The 21,041-nt window shown below is 42.2% G+C and overlaps 1 protein-coding gene across 1 annotated transcript in view; it reads right to left on the bottom strand.

Annotated features, from left to right (window-relative positions):
• Positions 1–19,855, bottom strand: part of LOC308085997 (cytoplasmic dynein 2 heavy chain 1-like) — a gene marked incomplete at its 5' end in the record, with an annotated part of 118,415 nt that extends 98,560 nt beyond the window's left edge. The window contains 3 exons of the mRNA XM_080429314.1: positions 11,878–12,003; positions 12,879–13,039; positions 19,792–19,855. Coding sequence (XP_080285440.1) covers positions 11,878–12,003; positions 12,879–13,039; positions 19,792–19,855 — 351 coding nt within the window. The remainder of the gene's footprint in view (positions 1–11,877; positions 12,004–12,878; positions 13,040–19,791) is intronic.
• Positions 19,856–21,041: the final 1,186 nt, after the last annotated feature.

Raw genomic sequence — 21,041 nt, 5'->3', positions numbered from 1 at the left:
CTCTCACACATACAAACACTGTCTCTGGACCATCTCCACACAGTATATCTCCAGGACGAATACAACTTTACGCCCGTTAGTGCGGGCCGTGTCATTATATGAGATCACGTAGCCTACTGTCGATGATCTAAGACTCCTCTTTTCACGGGCATCGCTCCAGGCTGTGCGTACATCTTGAGAGCACAGACGATTTCACGGTCTGGATTTTATCCCCAGATACTAGCTTTGGGGGAGAGAGTAGTCAGGAAGACAGGGGGAGATTTCTGTGCGAGGGCAAAAGGCATCAAAGGGAGATATCGCTCAATGTTCGGCCGGGCTGGGAGCGAACAAATTGAGCCGTTCGGAGTGAATAAACTTTTTATCCTGGATTTCTCCAGCTCCAACTTTGATCAATGCATTTTAATGAATGAAGAGTTGGTGCAGTGCTTTGAAGGATAAGCACTTCTCTCTCAGTGCATTTCTTTTTTTATTTATGGTTTTGTGTATTGACCGTGAACCAGTTCGTGGAGGTCTGACATTTGCCATGCAGTCCTCCTGTGGGGGTGAAATAAAATAGTACAAAGGAGAGAGAAAAGAGCAAAAGTACATCCATAGTTCACATGTATTTAAATATCTCTCTTGCTCTCTCTCTCTCGATCTCTGCCCTGTGTCTCTAGAGAGAGAGCGAGAGAGAGAGCGAGAGAGCGAGAGAGCGAGAGAGCGAGAGAGAGAGAGAGAGAGAGAGAGAGAGAGAGAGAGAGAGAGAGAGAGAGAGAGAGAAAAAAGAAAGATAGACAGATGGTGAAGGAGGATGTGATAGACAAGGCAATGAGAGAGAGAGACGCAATGCCAGCTTCAATTATGCTCAGGGAACATTGACCACACTCAACCCCTCCCCTCCCCCCCCTCTCTCCTTCTCTGCTCAACTCACCTGCTTACAGACCCCAGAGGAAAAAGAAGGAGAGAAGGAGAGAGGAGGGGAGAAGGAAGCAGAAACCTTGTAGAGTAGAGTGGCTGTTTTTGGTGTGTGAAACCTGCAGGCAACTAAGTATAAATCAGGCGTAAGGAAGGGAGAGGTAGAGAAGGGGTATTGAGACGGGAGGAAAGGCCAGTGTTGATGGAATACAAAGAGAGAGAAAGAGAGAGGAGAGAGAGGGAGAGGTAATGAAATAAAAGCGAGAGGAAGGCGATCTCTTTGTCCTCTCCTTTCATCCCCGGATGCTTTTCCACCTGTCTGCTCTGCTCTGCCTCGCCTTATCCCCCCCCTTCTTCCCCTCCTCTTCCTCCTCTCTGCGTCTGTCTTTTCTTTCTTTCTCTCTTACTTACACTCTCCCCCCCACACACACACCTCTCGCCTTTCCTTTGCTTCACTTTTCCATTTCAAGCTCTGCTGCTGCGACCCACCCCTCCCCCCACCCCTCCCCCCACCACCTTCATCACCAGCAGTTGCTGGGCAGAGAGAGAGAGAGAGAGAGAGAGAGAGAGAGAGAGAGAGAGAGAGAGAGAGAGAGAGAGAGAGAGAGAGAGGATGGGAATGAGAGGAAAATAGGGGGACAGGAAGATAGGAGGAGAGGAGACAAAAAAGTGAAAGAAAAGGAAAGTAAACAGTAGTAGAGATGGACAATGAAGAAAACAAAATATGACAGCAAAGCAAATGAAACAAAGGCAAAGAAGAGTGGAGACAGGAAGTGGAAGAGAATTGAAGCGAGGGAAAAAGGAAGGATCTGAGGAGGAGAGTTGAGAGCCTGAGAGGGGAGAGAGAGAGAGAGAGAGAGAGAGAGAGAGAGAGAGAGAGAGAGAGAGAGAGAGAGAGAGAGAGAGAGAGAGAGCAAGGGAGGGACCCTCAACAGAGGGCTATGGTTTAATTCACATTTGGAGCACTGACATCTCCCTGGACAGCAGGGTCTGTGGCTAACCCCAGGAGACACACACACACACACACACACACACACACACACACACATTCCAATCACTGCCAACACCTGTGCCTCCCAGTGAGATATGACCTGCTACAGTGACAAAGCACTAAAAAGACCCGCCGGGACACTCTCACACACACACACACACACACACACACACACACACACACACACACACACACACACACACACACACACGCGCGCACACGCACAGTGACTAACATGAGCCAGCAGGTGAAATGCTAAATGCATATGCGCGGGTAAAGGACATGAGGTAATTTTAGATATGGAAATGTGGACCAGCAGGCAGAATGTTTGTGTTCGCTTCGATGTGAGAGATGACGCGCACATGTTCGCGCGTGCATGTGCATTATGAGAGATAACCCAAAGAGGAGCACACAAAATAAATGAGGCAATACTTAGAGACCGCTGTGGAGAGATGGAAGATTTTGGAGATTGAAAGATGAAAGAAAAGTTAACATATTGGATTTTTCTTGCTTTCGAGTGCAGTGCACCAGGCGTCCTAACCTGACTCCGCCAGATGGGGCGGTATTGAGTTCACAGGTTCACAATACAGCCTCCATCTGGGATCGCTCAGAGATTGGAGCTTTCACGGAACCGCGGCGGGTCGAACCAATCAGCGGCGGCTAGGGGTGGGATCTTGGCGAGACCGGATGTGACGCCATCTAGAAGCGCTTATTGTGTTTTAGTTGTTTCACGATTCATCATGGTTGAATAGTATATACAAAATAACTACCGCTGGCGCAGCTACTATATGTCATGTGGACACGTCAATATGATTGGTTGGAGTTAGCACGCCCAGACGGTGATAGACAGACGGTTCCATCCAATCACCTGGCAAGTAGCTTGAAAAAACGTACCGCCGCTTTGCAGCGGTTGGCTACCGAGGTACCAGATGGAAGTAGGTTGTGATTGTGAAACAAATGTGTGAAGCCAGCCTCTTCCATCTGGTTTGACTTTGATTAAATATCTGTAAAACACTCAAATGTCCCGGTGTTCTATATTCACCACCAAATTGTTCTGGTTGTCGCCACAGTTAAATAATAATGATAATACGTGTTTTAAGTGCTTACACATATGTTTATTATGTTCTATTCTGTCGGGTAGGTGCATTGTCCCCTTTTCTGGTGAAAACAATACAAATCTAAGAAATTGTCAAAGATATTGGTAAAAGTATTTTTGGAATCAGAATTACTTTAGCGATTTAGTGATTAAGTGTCCCAGTTGGCGTTTATGAAAATATGGTCATCCTCCTTGAACCGAATGAACCCTATAGCGTCTATATTCTGGTCATGTCATAATAGGCGAACAGTCAGTGAGAATTGCATGAAAACACAGATCTACAAGCCCCCAACAGATCGGCTATTTGACTTAGAACCATAGGCGCCAAATAATGTGCATGCTCTTGGGGGCTCAACTCGAATCAATCGCGCATGCAATTTTGTATTAATAAATTAATTAAACAACCATAAAACAACAGTAACAACAAACGCCACTTCACACCTCAACACCCCAAAATGTCTCTCCAAATGTGATGTTAACATCGGTCCCAGCCTGAGCAATTTGGCAACTAATGACAGATTATGTCCTCGATATGACTGTGGGTATGCTCTAAAAGTGTGAAAAACATATGTTTCATTTCACCACGTCTTTAGGTGGGACTTTTAACGGGCATGTTTGAGTATGAGTTATTTCTTAAAGGAATAGTTCACCCCCCAAAATGACTTTTTTTCTATCGATTACTTTCTATCGAGCCTTGAATTAATGGAGATTGTTTTGTTTTTGTCGCATTCCTACGCCAATAATGTGATGACCGGCGGAGACTCAAAGAGTCTCCATTGAGTCTCCACCGGTCATCAAACTATTGGCTTAGGAACGTACCAACGCAAATCTCGTGGGCCAGGTGGGTACAGGGCGGTCAAAATAATACCTATGGGCCAGGCAAACAAGCTATTAGTAAGCTATTTACAATATGACTTGTTGATTTAAATGTATTAGTTGACTCAGCAGCAGATTTACAGTGTTTCATTTACTAATATGAGTAAATGAGGAATAGTTCCAAATTTAGAATTACGTCCCAATAAACTATATAAACTATTGACATGTACATGTGGTCTAAGGCGCTGGATTTAGGCTCCAGTCTCTTCGGAGGCGTGGGTTCAAATCCCACCACTGCCAGAGCATGTTTTGGGGGCAGCTGTAGCTGAGTGGTTATAGAGGCCACCTGGGAGACAGTCAGTCCCCGGTTTGCACCTCAATCTATGTGTCAAAGTGTCCCTAAGCAAGACACTTAAAGGACAACTTCATCCATTTTCAACCTGTTTTCATATAATAGGTCCTCACTATTGCTCATTATAACATGGCACCATTTGTGTCTACTCAGTCTGTGTCTCAGAGGAGGGCTGTGGACAGTTCAGAAACCCGTCTACCAGTGACATCATCAAGCTAATAGAAACGACAGGCTTTCTATTCCTAGACAGTTAGCATTCTATAATGGAAGCCATTGTTCTCGCGTTAAAGGTAGGGTAAGTGATATTTTTTGGTTAAAACAAAAAGTATTTTGTTAAAAGGTTAAAATACTATATTCTGATAGTAATCATTGCTATAGAGTGTTTTTTCAGTAACAGGAGTCTCCCCGTCTCTCCAGCTCTTTAATAAACAGAAAATACATTTTTCGGTAGGTGTCAAAATCTCAGCCAATCAGGAGAAAGTACCAATTTTTAAGCTTAATTTGTATAGTGTTCCAGTTCCAATTTTGTCTGCTCATTTCTTAGTGTCATCACTTCCAATTTCACTTGTTTAATCTGTATCCTGATAGAGTTCTCTGTCCTGGTTGGAAAAAATTGGAAATGAAACTGAAACTGAAACGAAAATGCATTTTCTGTTTAATAAAGAGGTGGAGAGACAAGGAGACTCCTAATACTGAACAAACACTCTATAGCAATGAGTACTATCAGAATATAGAGCCATTTAACACTTATTTTAACCAAAGCAAATCACTTACCCTACCTTTAATACAAAAATAAACGTAATTTCCCCTACTGTGTCGCAGAGTCCTCTCTCTCTCCCTCTCCCTCCCCCTCTCTCTCTTCGCGACGGGGGGACGCTAGTTGTCATAATGCTCTTAATCTATTTCGCTGTTTGCAGTGAATGCAGGAGGAGAGCGATAACAAGTTTGTTTATCATAAAAATCGCTAAATCAACTGATTTACAGTATCTGACATAAGCTGCTGTGCTGTATACATTATTCAGCTATACTGCCAAGTTATGTACAGGGTATCTGAAGGTTTAGCTAAGATTTAAAACCTTTATAATAGGCTACTTTTTTAATAGAGCCCAGCATTATGTTTATCAGTGTGTGCTGTTTATCATTTAACGGCTTGCTTTTATAATGTCAGTGTAAATGGATGCTCATTAGTCCTGATACCCCTAATTTAACATAAGGTCAAAACATCTATTGTTCATGAAGTACCAGGAATGTCAGGAACAGCCAGTCTATCTAACTAACACCTGAATAGGCCGACTTATAATATCTATTCATTACCCTGAGTACTGCAATCTAGAGACAGGCAGACTCTTTTGTATTGCTAAATGCTTACTGGTGTCCTCTGAAAATGACATGACACACAACCAGACACATGTGGTCTTTTTAAGACAAACATATATAATACTTTATGTCATTTTAACTCCCCTTTAAAGCATTATTTGGACATGGATTACTCTAATAACTTTTTAAGCATTTTACCATCATCATCACCACCATTAGATCTGCTATAAAGATTGCTAAATCAATTGATTTACAGTATTTGACATACGTGTGTTTGTTTAGGCTAAGAATAAGCATTGAAGGTTATTTTACTTGTCAACATCCCCATTATTTGGCTATTACTGCCAATGCCAGCTGTTATGTCGAAATATTTACATTTTATTCTATTACTTGAGTTGAACAGGCTGGCCACTGTCCAAAACGGAGTCTTGAGAGTGATGATGGTCGTCTCATATCCAACTCAATATGACATGATACAGGTCACAGTCTCCCCTGGAGGCGTGGGTTCAAATCCCACTTCTGACAATAATTATACCTCAATAACCCAATTCTAAATGGCATTTACTATATACTAACAATGTATGATACCACTATCTATCTGTTATAACTAGTCAATAAGAATAATCATTCACAAACTGTCAGATAATTAGTTATTAATGAAATTTAAAATGTTTGTAAATAACTGGTTAAGGATTCATAACTATACATTATAGACAGCTAATAGATCACTTACAAACTGGTAGTTAATTACTTATAAATGACTTGTTAAATGCATGTTAATGCTTTATAACTATGCATTATAAATATAATATATTTAATATATATATTTCCTGAAAAATGACCATTTTGGAGTTAGCTGGTTTCTGCCGGACAGCAGAGATATAATAGATCATGAACAAGCTATTAGTAAGCTATTTATTATATGACTTGTTGATTTAAATGTATTAGTTGACTCAGCAGCAGATTTAAACACCTAATGTGTTTCCTTTACTAATATGAGTAAATGAGGAATAGTTCCAAATTTAGAATTACGTCCCAATAAACTACATAAACTATTGACATGTACTCAATAAATGCATTTACTAAGGTTTAAATCATGATTTGTTATTCACTGCTTAAGGGCTCTGGTGTTGGCTTTTCCAGCAGGATGAATTGGAAGCATGGGTTCTACTAAAACACACTAGAAGTCATCGTGGTAGTGTGGCCGAGTGGTCTAAGGCGCTGGATTTAGGCTCCAGTCTCTTCGGAGGCGTGGGTTCAAATCCCACCACTGCCAGAGCATGTTTTGGGGGCAGCTGTAGCTGAGTGGTTATAGAGGCCACCTGGGAGACAGTCAGTCTTCGGTTTGCACCTCAATCTATGTGTCGAAGTGTCCCTAAGCAAGACATTTAAAGGACGACTTCACCCATTTTCAACCTGTCTTCATATAATAGGTCCTCACTATTGCTCATTATAACATGGCACCATTTGTGTCTACTCAGTCTGTGTCTCAGAGGAGGGCTGTGGACAGTTCAGAAACCCGTCTACCAGTGACATCATCGATGGGGAACCCAAGCTAATAGAAACGACAGGCTTTCTATTCCTAGACAGTTAGCATTCTATAATGGAAGCCATTGTTCTCGCGTTAATAAAACATAAAAATCAAAATATTGAAGAAAAAATCACACCCTGTGTGAAGTGGGCGGTGTCTTGCTAGCTAATCACAATACTGAATGGAGTCAACCAATCATGTACAAAAAATAAATACATTTATTGAAACACTCTTTATGATGGAAGAAACCATAACTTGAAAAAAAAGTTATGGTTGCTTATATAGGGCTATGCACATGTGTCATGTGACACTGGCCAATCACAGTCCTGAATAGATTGTGATTGGCCAATCACAGCGCAGGATAATTGTACAAATTTCCAAACCTCACTTTTAGGGGCGGTTTCACTGCCCAAGATATTTGTACATTTTTCCAAATCTCACTTATAGGGGCGGTTTCACCGCCCAAAAATAAACCTTCCTAACAATGATGTCACTGGTAGACAGGTTTCTGAAGTGTCCACAGCCCTCCTATGAGACACAGACTGAGTAGAAAAAAATTACACAATTTTATCAGGAGCCGAAAAAAAGGTTGAAAATTGGTGAAGTCGTCCTTCAACCCTCAACTGCTCCCCGAGGCGCTGTCCCCGTAGCACACCCATGCAGATAGTATGTTCCTAGATATGCCTTTCCCTCTACTGTGTAAAACTGCTCAAACTCACAACCTTCAGATTATGAGACTGACGCGCTGCCTACTGCGCCAAAGAGGCCAGGGGGATGTGTGTTGGTGGTCTGTTTGTATGACAGAGGGTGTTGTTTGTACCCTTGTGAGGGTGACATATGAAGGAAGGGTGGGGCCCAGGTTTCACCTCACCTCAAAGTACATTCCACTGTGGAACCTTTGAAAGTCAGTGGTTCTCAAAGTGGGGATCTGGGACCCCCAGGGGTCCTAGTGGGTTGGGTTCTCCATCAGATCAGCGCTGATCGGTAGAGAAAACCAGAAGGTCTATGGACTGAATTTCCACATGAAGCCCTGGTTCTGGTTGTGGCCACCGCATATGTACAGCTCTCCTTTGTAGGCGAAGGCTGAACGACCAAATCATCCTTCTGGAATAAGCAGTGCAGAAGGCCAACGGTTGGTCTCTGTGTCAAACACACTCATGTTGTTGCCCTGGTGCCCTCGGCTCCCAAACAAAAACATCTTTGTCCTGATGATGGCGTCAGAGTAACTTGACTAAACAGGTGGTGGAATGCCTCTGGTGTTGATTAAAGCAATAGCAATATAGTCCACTCAAAAGAAATACACCTTTGGCTCCACTGCAACAGCTGCATTATCGCATGTACTGTATAAGGTGCTCCATTCAGATGAACCGTCGAGCAAAACATTTCTCACAACGTAGATCAAGTTGGATTTCTCTAGTCTTGTTCTGTGAAAGTAGCTTCTTATGTTCAGTGGCATAAATGTCGCGTCAGATTTGACCAATCTGCAAAACCAATGAGTTGGTTTGGCCAATCAAGGAAGACTGTTGATGATGACTGCTGATCCCCCTAGTATAGCAAATTGATAGCCGGTGCAATCACAGCCGAGCCTAGGCAGTTTCCAGAAATTCCTGCGCTACACAGCAGTCAAGTCGCTACAGGCAGCTGGATTTGTTGGTAAAAGTTGCAAACTCTTTTTTTATTTTTATTTAGGACATGGTTTTAACCCATTAAGACCTGGAACTGTGTCATTTTTAGATTTGAGCTAAAAAGCATTATTTTACACTTTGGGCTATTCAAAAATAGCAGATCCACAAGCTCATAGCGCGGCACCGAGTGCCGCGCTACGAGCTTGTAGATCTGCTATTTTTGAAAAATCTTTAAAATGTGTGCAAATCTTTGAATACATATCGTTTTAAAGCGAACATTTTTAACTCAAATCTTTGCTTCTGGGGGGGGGGGGGTCCCTGGAACAAAATATTTTGATGGGGGTCCGTGGGCAAATACATACAATTTTGGGGGTCCTTGACATGAAAAAGTTTGAGCACCACTGATATAGAAACACACGTTTTTCAGAATACTGTTGGGATTTAGGAGACATGTAGAATCGGCTTCAGGTCTTAAAGGGTTAATGTAATTGTGATGTTGTTGCGTGAAGATGTCAGCAGAACATCAGCACACAACTATTTCCCATTTTCAAACAATTGAGGTCACAATGATGGATGGGATGCTCCATCCATCCATCCATCACCCTCCACGACATAATGGGGTCACAGAGGTGACAGTTCCAGAACCCCAGACCTCCCTTTCCCTGTGGCTACATCAGCTCCTTCTAACTGAGGGATCCCGGGGTGTTCCAAGGCCAGCGTGGAGATATAATACCCGCATCTGGTCCTTGATCTGCCCCGTGACCTCCTCCTCCTCCTTCTTTGCCGTATCTGTGTTGTAATGCCCCCTACACACCAAGAAAAGCTAAAACGTTAATTAGCTTTTATTTTAATGTAATCTCTATGCAAATGAGCGTTTTTATGTTTATATTACCGTCCAGAAGCTCAAAAACAAAAAAAAAAGCTTGCTTTATTTCTCCCTAGACCTCATTCTTGAAACAGCTTTTAAAAGCTCATATCTCGCAGCAGACACGGAGATGGAATAACATTTCTTTTTTTTTTAAATAACGGCTGTATTATGTAATATCAATGATGATTTGGCAAGAACATGGGATATATATGACTGAAATAAAAGGATATTTAAAGTTGTGGAAGCGGTGAAAACCGGTTGTGTCCCGTGACGGGCCCCTGCCTCCACCCCAACTCTCCCGGGGAGAGGAGACAGGGCTGGGGAGCGGACTGTCACATAGTCCCCCGTCCCCGGTTCTCACCGGAGCGTGGTATACAGCATATGTGACCACTGAACGCCGGAGGCCGATCGTAAACTAAACAAACACCCCCCCCCCCCCCAAAAAAAGCAGATGTAGCTCGATAGACAGACAGACAGACAACTAACTAAACAATATAATGGAGAAGTTTAACCACAGCTCCCAGTCGTCCGTCCGGTGGTCGCGAGGCGGCCGTGAGGAGATGCCTGATTCCCTGGTTCACACCTGAGGTGTGGAAAGCACGAGAAGCAGCATTCGAAAATTGATGAATGTTTTTAATTAGCAGCTGTGCATGTTAAATATTGTGAAACTTTGGGCCTTACACTTACACCGAGTGTGTGTGATGACTCTCTCGGGGTCTCCCGCCGGGCACAGAGGAGCTCTGAACCGGCATGTGTATATCGATCTCTCTCCCCACCGTCCCAGGCAGAGGAGGAGACCCGTCTGTCTGTCTGTCTGTCTGTCTGTCTGTCTGTCTGTCTGTCTGTCTGTCTGTCTGTCTGTCTGTCTGTCTGTCTGTCTGTCTGTCTGTCTGTAGTAGCTGTACATGTAATATTAATGCACATTGAAACTTGGGCAACGACATACTTTTATAAATGAATTAATAACCTTTATATCAGGTGTGTGATCTGTGATCACTCTGACCCAACTCTGGGGTCAGAGTGATCACAACAATGAAGAATTCAGATTGTTATTGTGAAGTAGTTGATTTGTGCTTTTTTTTATTAAGATTATTAAGCTAGCTTTTGTCATTTGTTCCTGGCAGAGGGAAGCACAGTGGTGCTTCGCGGTGAGAGTCTCCACAGACAGACTCCCTGGAGAGCAGGCAGTGGTAGCGAGCAGACGGCTAGTTCAGCTATTTAGCAGCTTGTTTATAAACGTTCTATACATTTTTTGTATCCATAACTAGGTTATGTAGTAACCGAGAATAGACTTATTTGTCATCTACAGCTGCTATTTTATATTTTAGATAAAAAAATACGGTCCTATTCAAACGGCCTGTTGAGTGACAGGTAACCTTGGACACGCCCAGATATTGATAAAAAAGCTGCTTCTACTGTATTTCTGCTTCTTTTATTTTTTATTTTTTTGGTGTGAATGGAGCATCAGGGGTAAACACTGCCCCTACAGTTGACTCTGGTTTTAATACATTCATATGTCGAGCTAAGCTCGGGGTTAAAGCGACAGACCGTCATTAGTCCCACCTCCCTCTCGTTTCCCCCCGTGTTCTCTGTGCACCAATCGTAGAGCATGAATGAAGCTTTAGTGTGTATGACTTGATTTTTTGTACATATATTTTTTAAATGCTTTTTTTGTACATAGTGGTATTTTTTCTGTATTATCTGTATTTTCATGTTGATTTTTGAACTGTTTGGTTGCTACTATATATGTCTATGAAATTAACTCAAGGACCCCAACGGAAACAAGTCCGCAAGGACTTTTTTGGCCGGACCTTTTAGACAAAAGCATTATAAATGTAACTGTGTTGTTTTACATTCTTTTGCCTAATAAAAATTTCAATCAATCAATCAAAATCAATCAATCAATCAATCAATCAATCAATGACTACTTCCTCTGGGCTAGAGCACTGTGGCCCTGATGACCTGTACCACAAGCACGCTCCATTACATTTAAAAAATAAACATTATACGTTTCACTCCACTACATTTCTAGGAAGGGAAAGAACACACAAACATTAACGATCAGCCATAAGTACAAATGTGACTGAACAACAAGTACTGGTGTTGAGTACTTTGTTCACCATAGACATTATGCATAATTGTGGCTCCCGCACCAATGATTTGCAATGCAACACGTTGCAACTTGCAACTGAATCCACCAACGCATGCCTGCAACACACATACGCACACGCGCACACACACACACGCGCGCACACACACACACACACACACACACACACACACACACACACACACACACACACACACACACACACACACACACACACACACACACACACACACACACACACACACACACACACACACACACACATACAACAACTGACCTTTTCCAGCAGTGGTAGCCATGCAGTGACCAGGTGGAGGTTTTTGAGACAAAGCCAGTCTCCATTACGGGAACATTCCCTGAGCGCGGCTAAGGCCACATCAGCCTGACCCTGACCCATTGAGATCTACAGAGAGAGAGAGAGAGAGAGAGAGAGAGAGAGAGAGAGAGAGAGAGAGAGAGAGAGAGAGAGAGAGAGAGAGAGAGAGAGAGAGAGAGAGAGAGAGAGAGATTTGTAGTGTTATACATTGATCCACTTTGTTTGTGCTCTAAAAGGGTGACTTTAAAGGAGTAACCCAAACCTCTACTAAAGTACCTCGTTCACTAGCAAATGAGCAGAGCAGTTGACTCAACTTTGACATAATAAGCACACATGTGACATGTGTGTGTGACATGTTAGCTGAGATGAATTTCACATTGGTGCCAGAGAGGGCCTAATTGGTGGTGTAACATATGCATATCTATAATATGAAAATGATCACACAATGAATCATATACACAGGTCTGTTTTTCCTCTGGGCAAACGTGTAATAATGTACCACAGGGGATAATGTATGTAGTGCTCTTCAAAATAAGAGCACGGCCCTCCCTGCCCAGATCAATACATGAATACTCACATGTGGGTCATTTGCATATTTTACTGTTGAAGCTGATTTTGATATACGTTCATTTATATGATTGTCTCTTTGTTCACCCACAAGTTAATGGTTACACCTCCAGGGCACGGTATAATACATGTCTTACTTGTATATCGTCGGTGTCAGGCAGAAAACAGCTAACTCCATTTTTCAGCTTTTCAATTTATTTTCATAAATCAATCTGCAAAGTAACTAGTAATTTTTTTTCAAATAGAAAATTGGAAATACTCCAGTAAAGTAAAAAAAAATACCTCAAAATGGTACTTTAGTACAGTACTTGGAGTACATTTACTGAGTTACTTTACACCACTGGTACTGGTGTTGTGTGTGGTGATGCCGTGGCGTTGGCGCGGTGCCGTCCTACCTCGTGGCAGGCCTCCCTGCCCACGGTCTCGGCTGCCAGCTCCGTCAGCTCCTGGGAGGGGTCCGCCCCGGGAGAGATGATGATCAACACGGGCTCCAGCTCCAGCGTCTCCCCGTACAGACGCTTCAGGTTCAGAGGAGGAGGAGACAGCTCCTTCATGCCTGCACAGAGGAGGTGGAGAGATAAGAATACTTAGACATTATGTGACGCCACAGTTTCACTTCTCACAGGGGGGGGAGCGCAGGGGGAGAAGTGTCTTGTTCAGGGACAGCTTGTGAAATTGCAGGAGCCGGGAATCGAACCTGGGGACCTTCTGCTTCCCAGGCCGGCAATCTGCCCATGCGACTAAACGGCCATACCAAAAAGGTAGGGCTCGTCCGGGATTTGAACCCGGGACCTCTCGCACCCAAAGCGAGAATCATACCCCTAGACCAACGAGCCAAGCTGTATGAAGTTCCACAGTGGACAAACCCTTTTGTCAGGAAATTGGAAGTGGACCCCAAAACGATAGGCAAAACACTAAGATTTTTACGATAATATATAATTGGTATAAATACATATATCTTTTTTTTTTTTAGATTTCATGTTTTTCTTTAAAGCCTTGAAAAAAAAAATTCATTGTAGTACCGATACATGCAAACTTATGAACATACAAACAGACAGACAGACAGACAGACAAACAGACAGACAGACAGACAGACAGACAGACAGACAGACAGACAGACAGACAGAAGATAAGGGTGAGCAAAGAAGTCTTTGAAGGGGACAACGGTAGTTTGGAAAGACAGCAGGGACACGAGGGAGGAATGGAGAACTCTTCTCCCTTGGAGAGAGAGAGAGGGAATGAGGCGGGGATAGAAACAGAGGAGAAGAGGAGGGGGACGGAGGGCTACGTAAGAGAAGGCTCAAGGCCATTATCTGTGGGAGGGGCGGGTGGATGGATGGAGGAGAGGATGGGGTACAAAACGAAGGTGAGAGAGAGAGAGAGAAGGATAGAGCGTTGAGGTTAGGATAAGGAGATGTACACAGATAAGGAGAGTGGTTGGACGGTGCATACTGAGTGAGTGGTAAGCATGTGGCCATCAACCACAGACAGTGGTGGAAAAAGTATTTCACATTTCTTACTTAAGTAAAAGTATCGATACTGCAATGTAGAAATACTCTGTTACAAGTAAAAGTCCGGAATTCCAAATTTACTTGACTAAACGTACAAAAGTATTGGTATCAAAATGTACTTAAAGTACCAAAAGTAGAAAGTACTCATTATGCACAATGTCCCATTACACAAGTTTTCAAATGTATGACGTGTATAAAAATCTCACAATGCGTCACATTGTGACGCATTGTGAGCTTGTAGATCGGCCATTTCAAATGGCCGAAATGTATAAAGGGCTGAAGGGGTTATGTATGCTTTGTAATTATAATCAAAATCTACAAAGTAACTAATAACTAAAGTTTTCAAATAATTGTAGTGGAGTAAAAGTACAATATTTGTCTCTGAGATGTAGTGGAGTTGAAGTAAAAGTACTAAAAACTGGAAATACTCCAGTAAAGTAAAAATACCTGAACATTGTAATTGAGTACAGTACTTGAGTAAATGCACTTAGTTACTTTACACCACTGATCACAGATCACATAGCAGTGGATCATTCACACAGGTAGAGCTGGATTTAACTAACAAAGCCCTTCTGCACACAGACTGCCTCCACTACCCTGTTATACAGTGTGTGCATGTGGGCTTGCACGTTGATCTTTTCCTCTCACAGTCTTGGACACTAGCATGCAAGCACGCATATGTGTGTGCTTGCGGGCGCACACACACACACACACACACACACACACACGCACGCACACCTGAGGAGCTGTCTTTAATGGTTGGGTCCACTGCTGCAGTCTGAACATTCTTTTAGATTCTTCTAGTCTCTGCTGCCAGATGTAATCTGCTGAACTGGAGCACACACACACACACACACACACACACACACACACACACACACACACACACACACACACACACACACACACACACACACACACACACACACACACACACACACACACACACACACACACACACACACACACACACACACACACACACACACACACGCGGTCTGGGAAGAAAACGTCTCAGAGCGACCTTTTTGCTGGATTGCCATGGCAACGCAGCAAAAAAAAACAGTCATCTGACTGCGTGGCTTGTGATGTCCGACTGCAATCCTGGAGCATTAGCAAAACTCACATACACACACACACACACACACACACACACACACACACACACACACACACACACGCACATGCGCGTTGACGAGCGAACATAATCAGCATTCAGGCTGTGTGTTAACATTCTCTGTCGGTGGATAGCAAAGTTCACCTTGCCTTTTACGACGCATATGCTGTTGAGATAGGAGCAGCACTGACAGTAAAAACGCTGCTGGCTTACCGGAGCCACACAGAGACACTCAACCTCATGCGTGTACTGTACACACACACACACACACACGCACATTCACGCTCACACATGCACACGCAACCATTAAGCGCTGTGTAGGGTTTCAACCAATCTGATAGAAACTTAGTACATGTACTTGAGCACTGTCCATTTGATGACTCCACTACATTTCTAGGAAGGGACTCTTCGGACACAAAAATGAATTATGAAAAGGCAATATTTCAAACATATTGCACAATCTTGGGGGAAATGTTCAAAATGTCATTACAACAATGCATTGATATTAACACAAAAATGTGCTTCGTAATTTCTGTGTGTGTGTGTGTGTGTGTGTGTGTGTGTGTGTGTGTGTGTGTGTGTGTGTGTGTGTGTGTGTGTGTGTGTGTGTGTGTGTGTGTGTGTGTGTGTGTGTGTGTGTGTGTGTATGTGTGAGTATGCTCAGGCCTGGACTGTGGGGATTGAGTGAGATTAGCTCTAAGAGGATTACAGACCATGCCTCATTAGCATACTGATTTACTGCCAACCACACACACACACACACACACACACACACACACACACACACACAGCTTGCTGCTGCTGCTGTAGTTATCTGATAGATCAGCCTATACATCGTACGATGGTGTCGCGTGTTGAAAATATATGATTTACAAGCTCACAACACGTCGCAAGGCGCTGCCTTGTGAGCTTGTATGTCTGCTATTTTTGATAAGCAACAACACCGTTACACTCAAATCACAAACAAGCACAAATCAAGCTTCACACAGCTGCGGCTCGGCACCTCCTAATCAGCGCTGAGTCTTCTTGGTTCGCTCGGGTGTTCCGGGGGTTCCGAGGTAATAGAATCTGAACCAAGCCGGACCCAATTGTTGATAATAAAACAGGGACCTGAACTCGTATGGGTCGTAGATATATTATACAAGCAAGCACAGTGACTGAAATGGATAAAGTGGTGAAAGTTGGTGACAAACATAGCCTACATTAACACATTAACCGCCAAGAACGTAGTCCTACGGTCCGTTAAATCCAACTGTTAAGCGCCGAGACAGTAGCCCTACGGTCCACGGTCTTTTCGCGCTAAAAATTTCCGGGTGCACTTTCGGAATTTTTTTGATCCACTTCCGTTTCCGGTTTGATGACCGGAAACGGAATTATTTGGGATCCGGTTTTGACGATCACGTCCGCCCTCGTTCTACAGACGAAACTGAAACTCAATTCTCTTCCTGTAGTTTTTTCTCCTCGCATTTCACTGTTTAACGTAATCCGCTCTAACTACAACATGGATACCCCGTTTGACACGTGGTTTTCACTGGGAGATACAGTGGGATGTCGCGGATGTAAACAGACCGTGTACGGCTCAATCTTAAGGATTTTAACAAGATCTATGGCGACATGAAAAAAACAAAAAAACAACAAAAACACCTTGGCACTGGTGAGTACATTATGAGATTAACCTCTGGCGGTCGATGTGTTAAAGGCAAGTAATCAACCTTCCTTGCGCCATCATTCATGATGACATAATCAGCATTAACAAAACAAAACAAAGGCTGTATGTTTTGCATGTTTAAGGTTGAATGAGATATAATGCCCAAAACATAAATTTATACTGTGCGATGAAGCAAGCCGTTCACTCATGGCCACTTCATTCAGTTATTTTTTGGCAAAAGACACCTCTGCATGATGGAGTGGATATATATTATGTAGATAACTATAAAAACAGGAATAGATTGCATCTGTGATAAAGTGGAAAGAAGCTAACGCTAACATTACGAGGTGTCATTATCAGTTGGGTGCACATATCTGCAAACACGTATGTGACGTTAATTATAATTTGGCCGATACATTTGCGTGTAGAAAGTTTCGTGCAGATTGCTCAAAAATCCCAGGAGGAGAGAAAAAAGTTTTTCATATAATGCAAAATGATGGGATATCTCAGGGTCAGAGGTCATAGGTCACAATACCACATTTGTTCCTCATAAGGAGACGCATGTAATGAAGTTTCATGGCTGTAGGTCAAACGGTTCATGAGCTATGCCTGTTCAAAGTTAGCATTTTTCAATAGATTGCTTTGGTGCCACCCTTTGGCCAATCGTTGTGAGTTTCGTAGCCCTCTACCGTATTGCCAAGTTTCGTAAAAAACGACTGAACGGTTTAGCCAGAACTGCAAAAAGTGGCGGAAGAATAAAACTAACAAAAACAAACGGAGACCACTGCATTACGTGCTTGGCCCCCTACCTTAGCCATCCTAACTATCAGGAGGAGGGGGCGATATGGGGGGCAGTGCCTTGGGGAGTAGTTATGAGTTAAGTGCCTCTCTACCCACTCTGCTACAGGTAAAAGGACCTTTTTGGCAGCGGTGGGATTTGAACCCACGCCTCCGAAGAGACTGGAGCCTTAATCCAGCGCCTTAGACCGCTCGGCCACGCTACCACAACGATATCTACTATATTTTCAGAAAAGGCCTGAAGAAGTGAATAACAAATCATGATTTAAAGGTTAGTAAATACATTTGTTGAGACCATGTCAATAATTGATATAGTTTATTGCATTACATTTGGAACTATTCCTCATGTACTCATGTTAGTAAATGAAACACATAAGGTTGTTTCCTGTTTAAATCTGCTGCTGAGTCAACTAATACATTCAAGTCATTAGTAAATAGCTTACTAATAGCTTGTACATGAACTATTATATAATTATAAGGTATAGTTATAAAGCATTAACATGCATTTAACAAGCCATTAAATATCAGCTTGCGAGTGATCTATTCGCTGTTTATAAGTCACAGTTGTAAATCGTTAACAACTTGCAAACATTAGAACAAATATTGATATGTCATTAACAAACAGTTTGTAAATGATGTTATTAACTAGTTATAACATGGTTATTCTAAAGTGTTACCATAAATATTTACTATAATATAGTCAAACTAAATATTATAGTACATGCGATTTGGAATTGGCTTACTGAGGCATAAGTACTGTCTGAAGTGGGATTCGAACCCACGCCTCCAGGGGAGACTGCGACCTGAACGCAGCGCCTTAGACCGCTCGGCCATCCAGACATACACGGCTATCGCTGCCAGTTAGAGAATATCCACAGTCGAATGCACTTTGAGCTGTGTGGGGAAACCTGAGTCACCGTCTTTGTTACAGTCCCTTCCCCCACCTCACTTCCTCTGTCAGCGTTACAAAGGGACCACCAACACCCGTCCCCCGGGGGCCTCGTTGGCGCACTAGGCCTGTGCCTCACACGCAGTGGTGGAAAGTAACTAAGTACATTTACTTAAGTACTGTACTTAAGTAAAATTTTGAGGTATTTGTACTTTACTTGAGTATTTCCAATTTTCAGTACTTTTACTTCTACTCCACTACATCTCAGAGGCAAATATTGTACTTTTATTCCACTACAATTATTTGAAAACTTTAGTTACTAGTTACTTTGCAGATACAAATTATTTCATTATAAAACATGCATTAACCACTTTAGCCCTATTTTATACCTAGGCTATTTGAAAATAGCCGATCTACAAGCTCACAACGCGTCGCATCGCGACGCGTTGTGAGCTTGTAGATCTGCTATTTTCAAATATTTTAGTACTTTTACTTTAAGTACATTTTGATGCCAATACTTTGGTACTTTTACTCAAGTGAATTTTGAATTCTGGACTTTTACTTGTAACAGAGTAATTCTACATTGCAGTATTGATACTTTTACTTAAGTAAAGCATTTGAGTACTTTTTCCACCACTGCACACGGGGCAATGCTTTTAGAGGGACATCACTCACAGAAAACACATGAAAATGTCATGTCTCTCTCATGACCGGGTGAAAATCAAGTACCGACTGGACTGAAAGGAGTGTCTTACAACTGTTAGTAGAAAGAGGAAATGCTTTCATATCTAAGCTGCTATCGCTCACTCCTTTCAATATGAATATTTGATAATAGTATTATTTTTGCCTATTAGAGACAGGGAAACAGGGACAGAAAGAGAGGAGAGACACATGAGACAAGGTCCATGTTGAATATGAACCATGAAAGTTTACAGCTGTCAGGATGGCCGAGCGGTCTAAGGCGCCAGACTCAAGGTGACAAACCTTCCTGGATAAGGGACTTCTGGTCTCCGAATGGAGGCGCGGGTTCGAATCCCGCTTCTGACACTACTTTTACGTGGGACCTCAAATGGAAACAAGTCCTAGCCTGCTCTTGTATATACTGCTGACTATCATTACACAAGTATTGCATTATTACTACACTATTACACTGTTATTACAGTAATATTATGTCAGGATGGCAATTGCTTATAAAGAGTTATTAGCCTATTATTTCATTATTAAAATATTACACTATCACTATATAATGATTGTATTATAACGACACTATTACACTGTTATTACAATGTTATTAATATGTCAGGATGGCCGAGCGGTCTAAGGCGCCAGACTCAAGGTGACAAACCTTCCTGGATAAGGGACTTCTGGTCTCCGAATGGAGGCGCGGGTTCAAATCCCGCTTCTGACATTGCTTTTACATAGCCTGCTCCTGTGTAGACTGCTGTCTAACAACTTTTAATTTGACTCGTTGTATGATGTTGTCATATTGATTTAGATTTAAGACCCCGCCATGACACCATTCTGGCCGAGCTCCCCCCCTCCCCCCCTCCCCCCACAGACAGAGGCGTCCCTGCAAGGGATGAATGTTAACATAAAAAGTGAAGAAAAAAATTATAATACAGCCAAAGGGATGTGTCTTTCTGCAGGAAACACCCTAGCATAATTATATAGTGGCTGATAGAGAGAAAAAATGCTAAATATATATATTTTTTATTCTTATTTAGGCTCAAAGTTACCTAGTTAAACTTGAACAATTTACAAACATTTAAACAGTCATTAATAACTCATTAACTGACAGTTTGTAAATTAAGTTATTGACTAGTTATAATATGGTTATTCTAAAGTGTTACCATACATATTTACTATAATATAGTCCAAACTAAATATTATGTTATATGCAATTTGGAATTGGGTTACTGGGACATAAATACTGTCTGAAGTGGGATTCGAACCCACGCCTCCAGGGGAGACTGCGACCTGAACGCAGCGCCTTAGACCGCTCGGCCATCCAGACGTACAGTGCAACAGCCACCAGGCTGAATACTTGGAGTGGAATGTAGTTTGAGCTGTGGTGAAACCTGAGTCACCGTCTTTCAGTGGTGGAAAAAGTACTCAAATTCTTTACTTAAGTAAAAGTACCAATACTGAAATATAAAAATACTCTGTTACAAGTAAAAATCCAGAATAAAAAAATTACTTGAGTAAAAGTACAAAAGTATTGGCATCAAAATGTACTTAAAGTACCAAAAGTAAAAGTACTAAATATTTGAAAATAGCAGATCTACAAGCTCACAACGCGTCGCGATGCGACGCGTTGTGAGCTTGTAGATCTGCTATTTTCAAATAGCCTAGGTATAAAATAGGGCTAAAGTGGTTAATGTATGTTTCATAATATCATAATTTATATCTGAAAAGTAACTAGTAACTAAAGTTTTCAAATAATTGTAGTGGAGTAAAAGTACAATATTTGCCTCTGAGATGTAGTGGAGTAGAAGTAAAAGTATTGGAAATTGGAAATACTCAAGTAAAGTACAAATACCTCAAAATTGTACTTAAGTACAGTACTTAAGTAAATGTACTTAGTTACTTTCCACC

The sequence above is a fragment of the Gymnoscopelus braueri genome (genome assembly GCF_963280865.1).
Source record: "Gymnoscopelus braueri genome assembly, chromosome: 5".
Taxonomy (NCBI): domain Eukaryota; kingdom Metazoa; phylum Chordata; class Actinopteri; order Myctophiformes; family Myctophidae; genus Gymnoscopelus; species Gymnoscopelus braueri.
The sequence above is the reverse complement of the archived record's forward strand: the minus strand, read 5'-3'. Positions and strand labels throughout refer to the sequence as shown.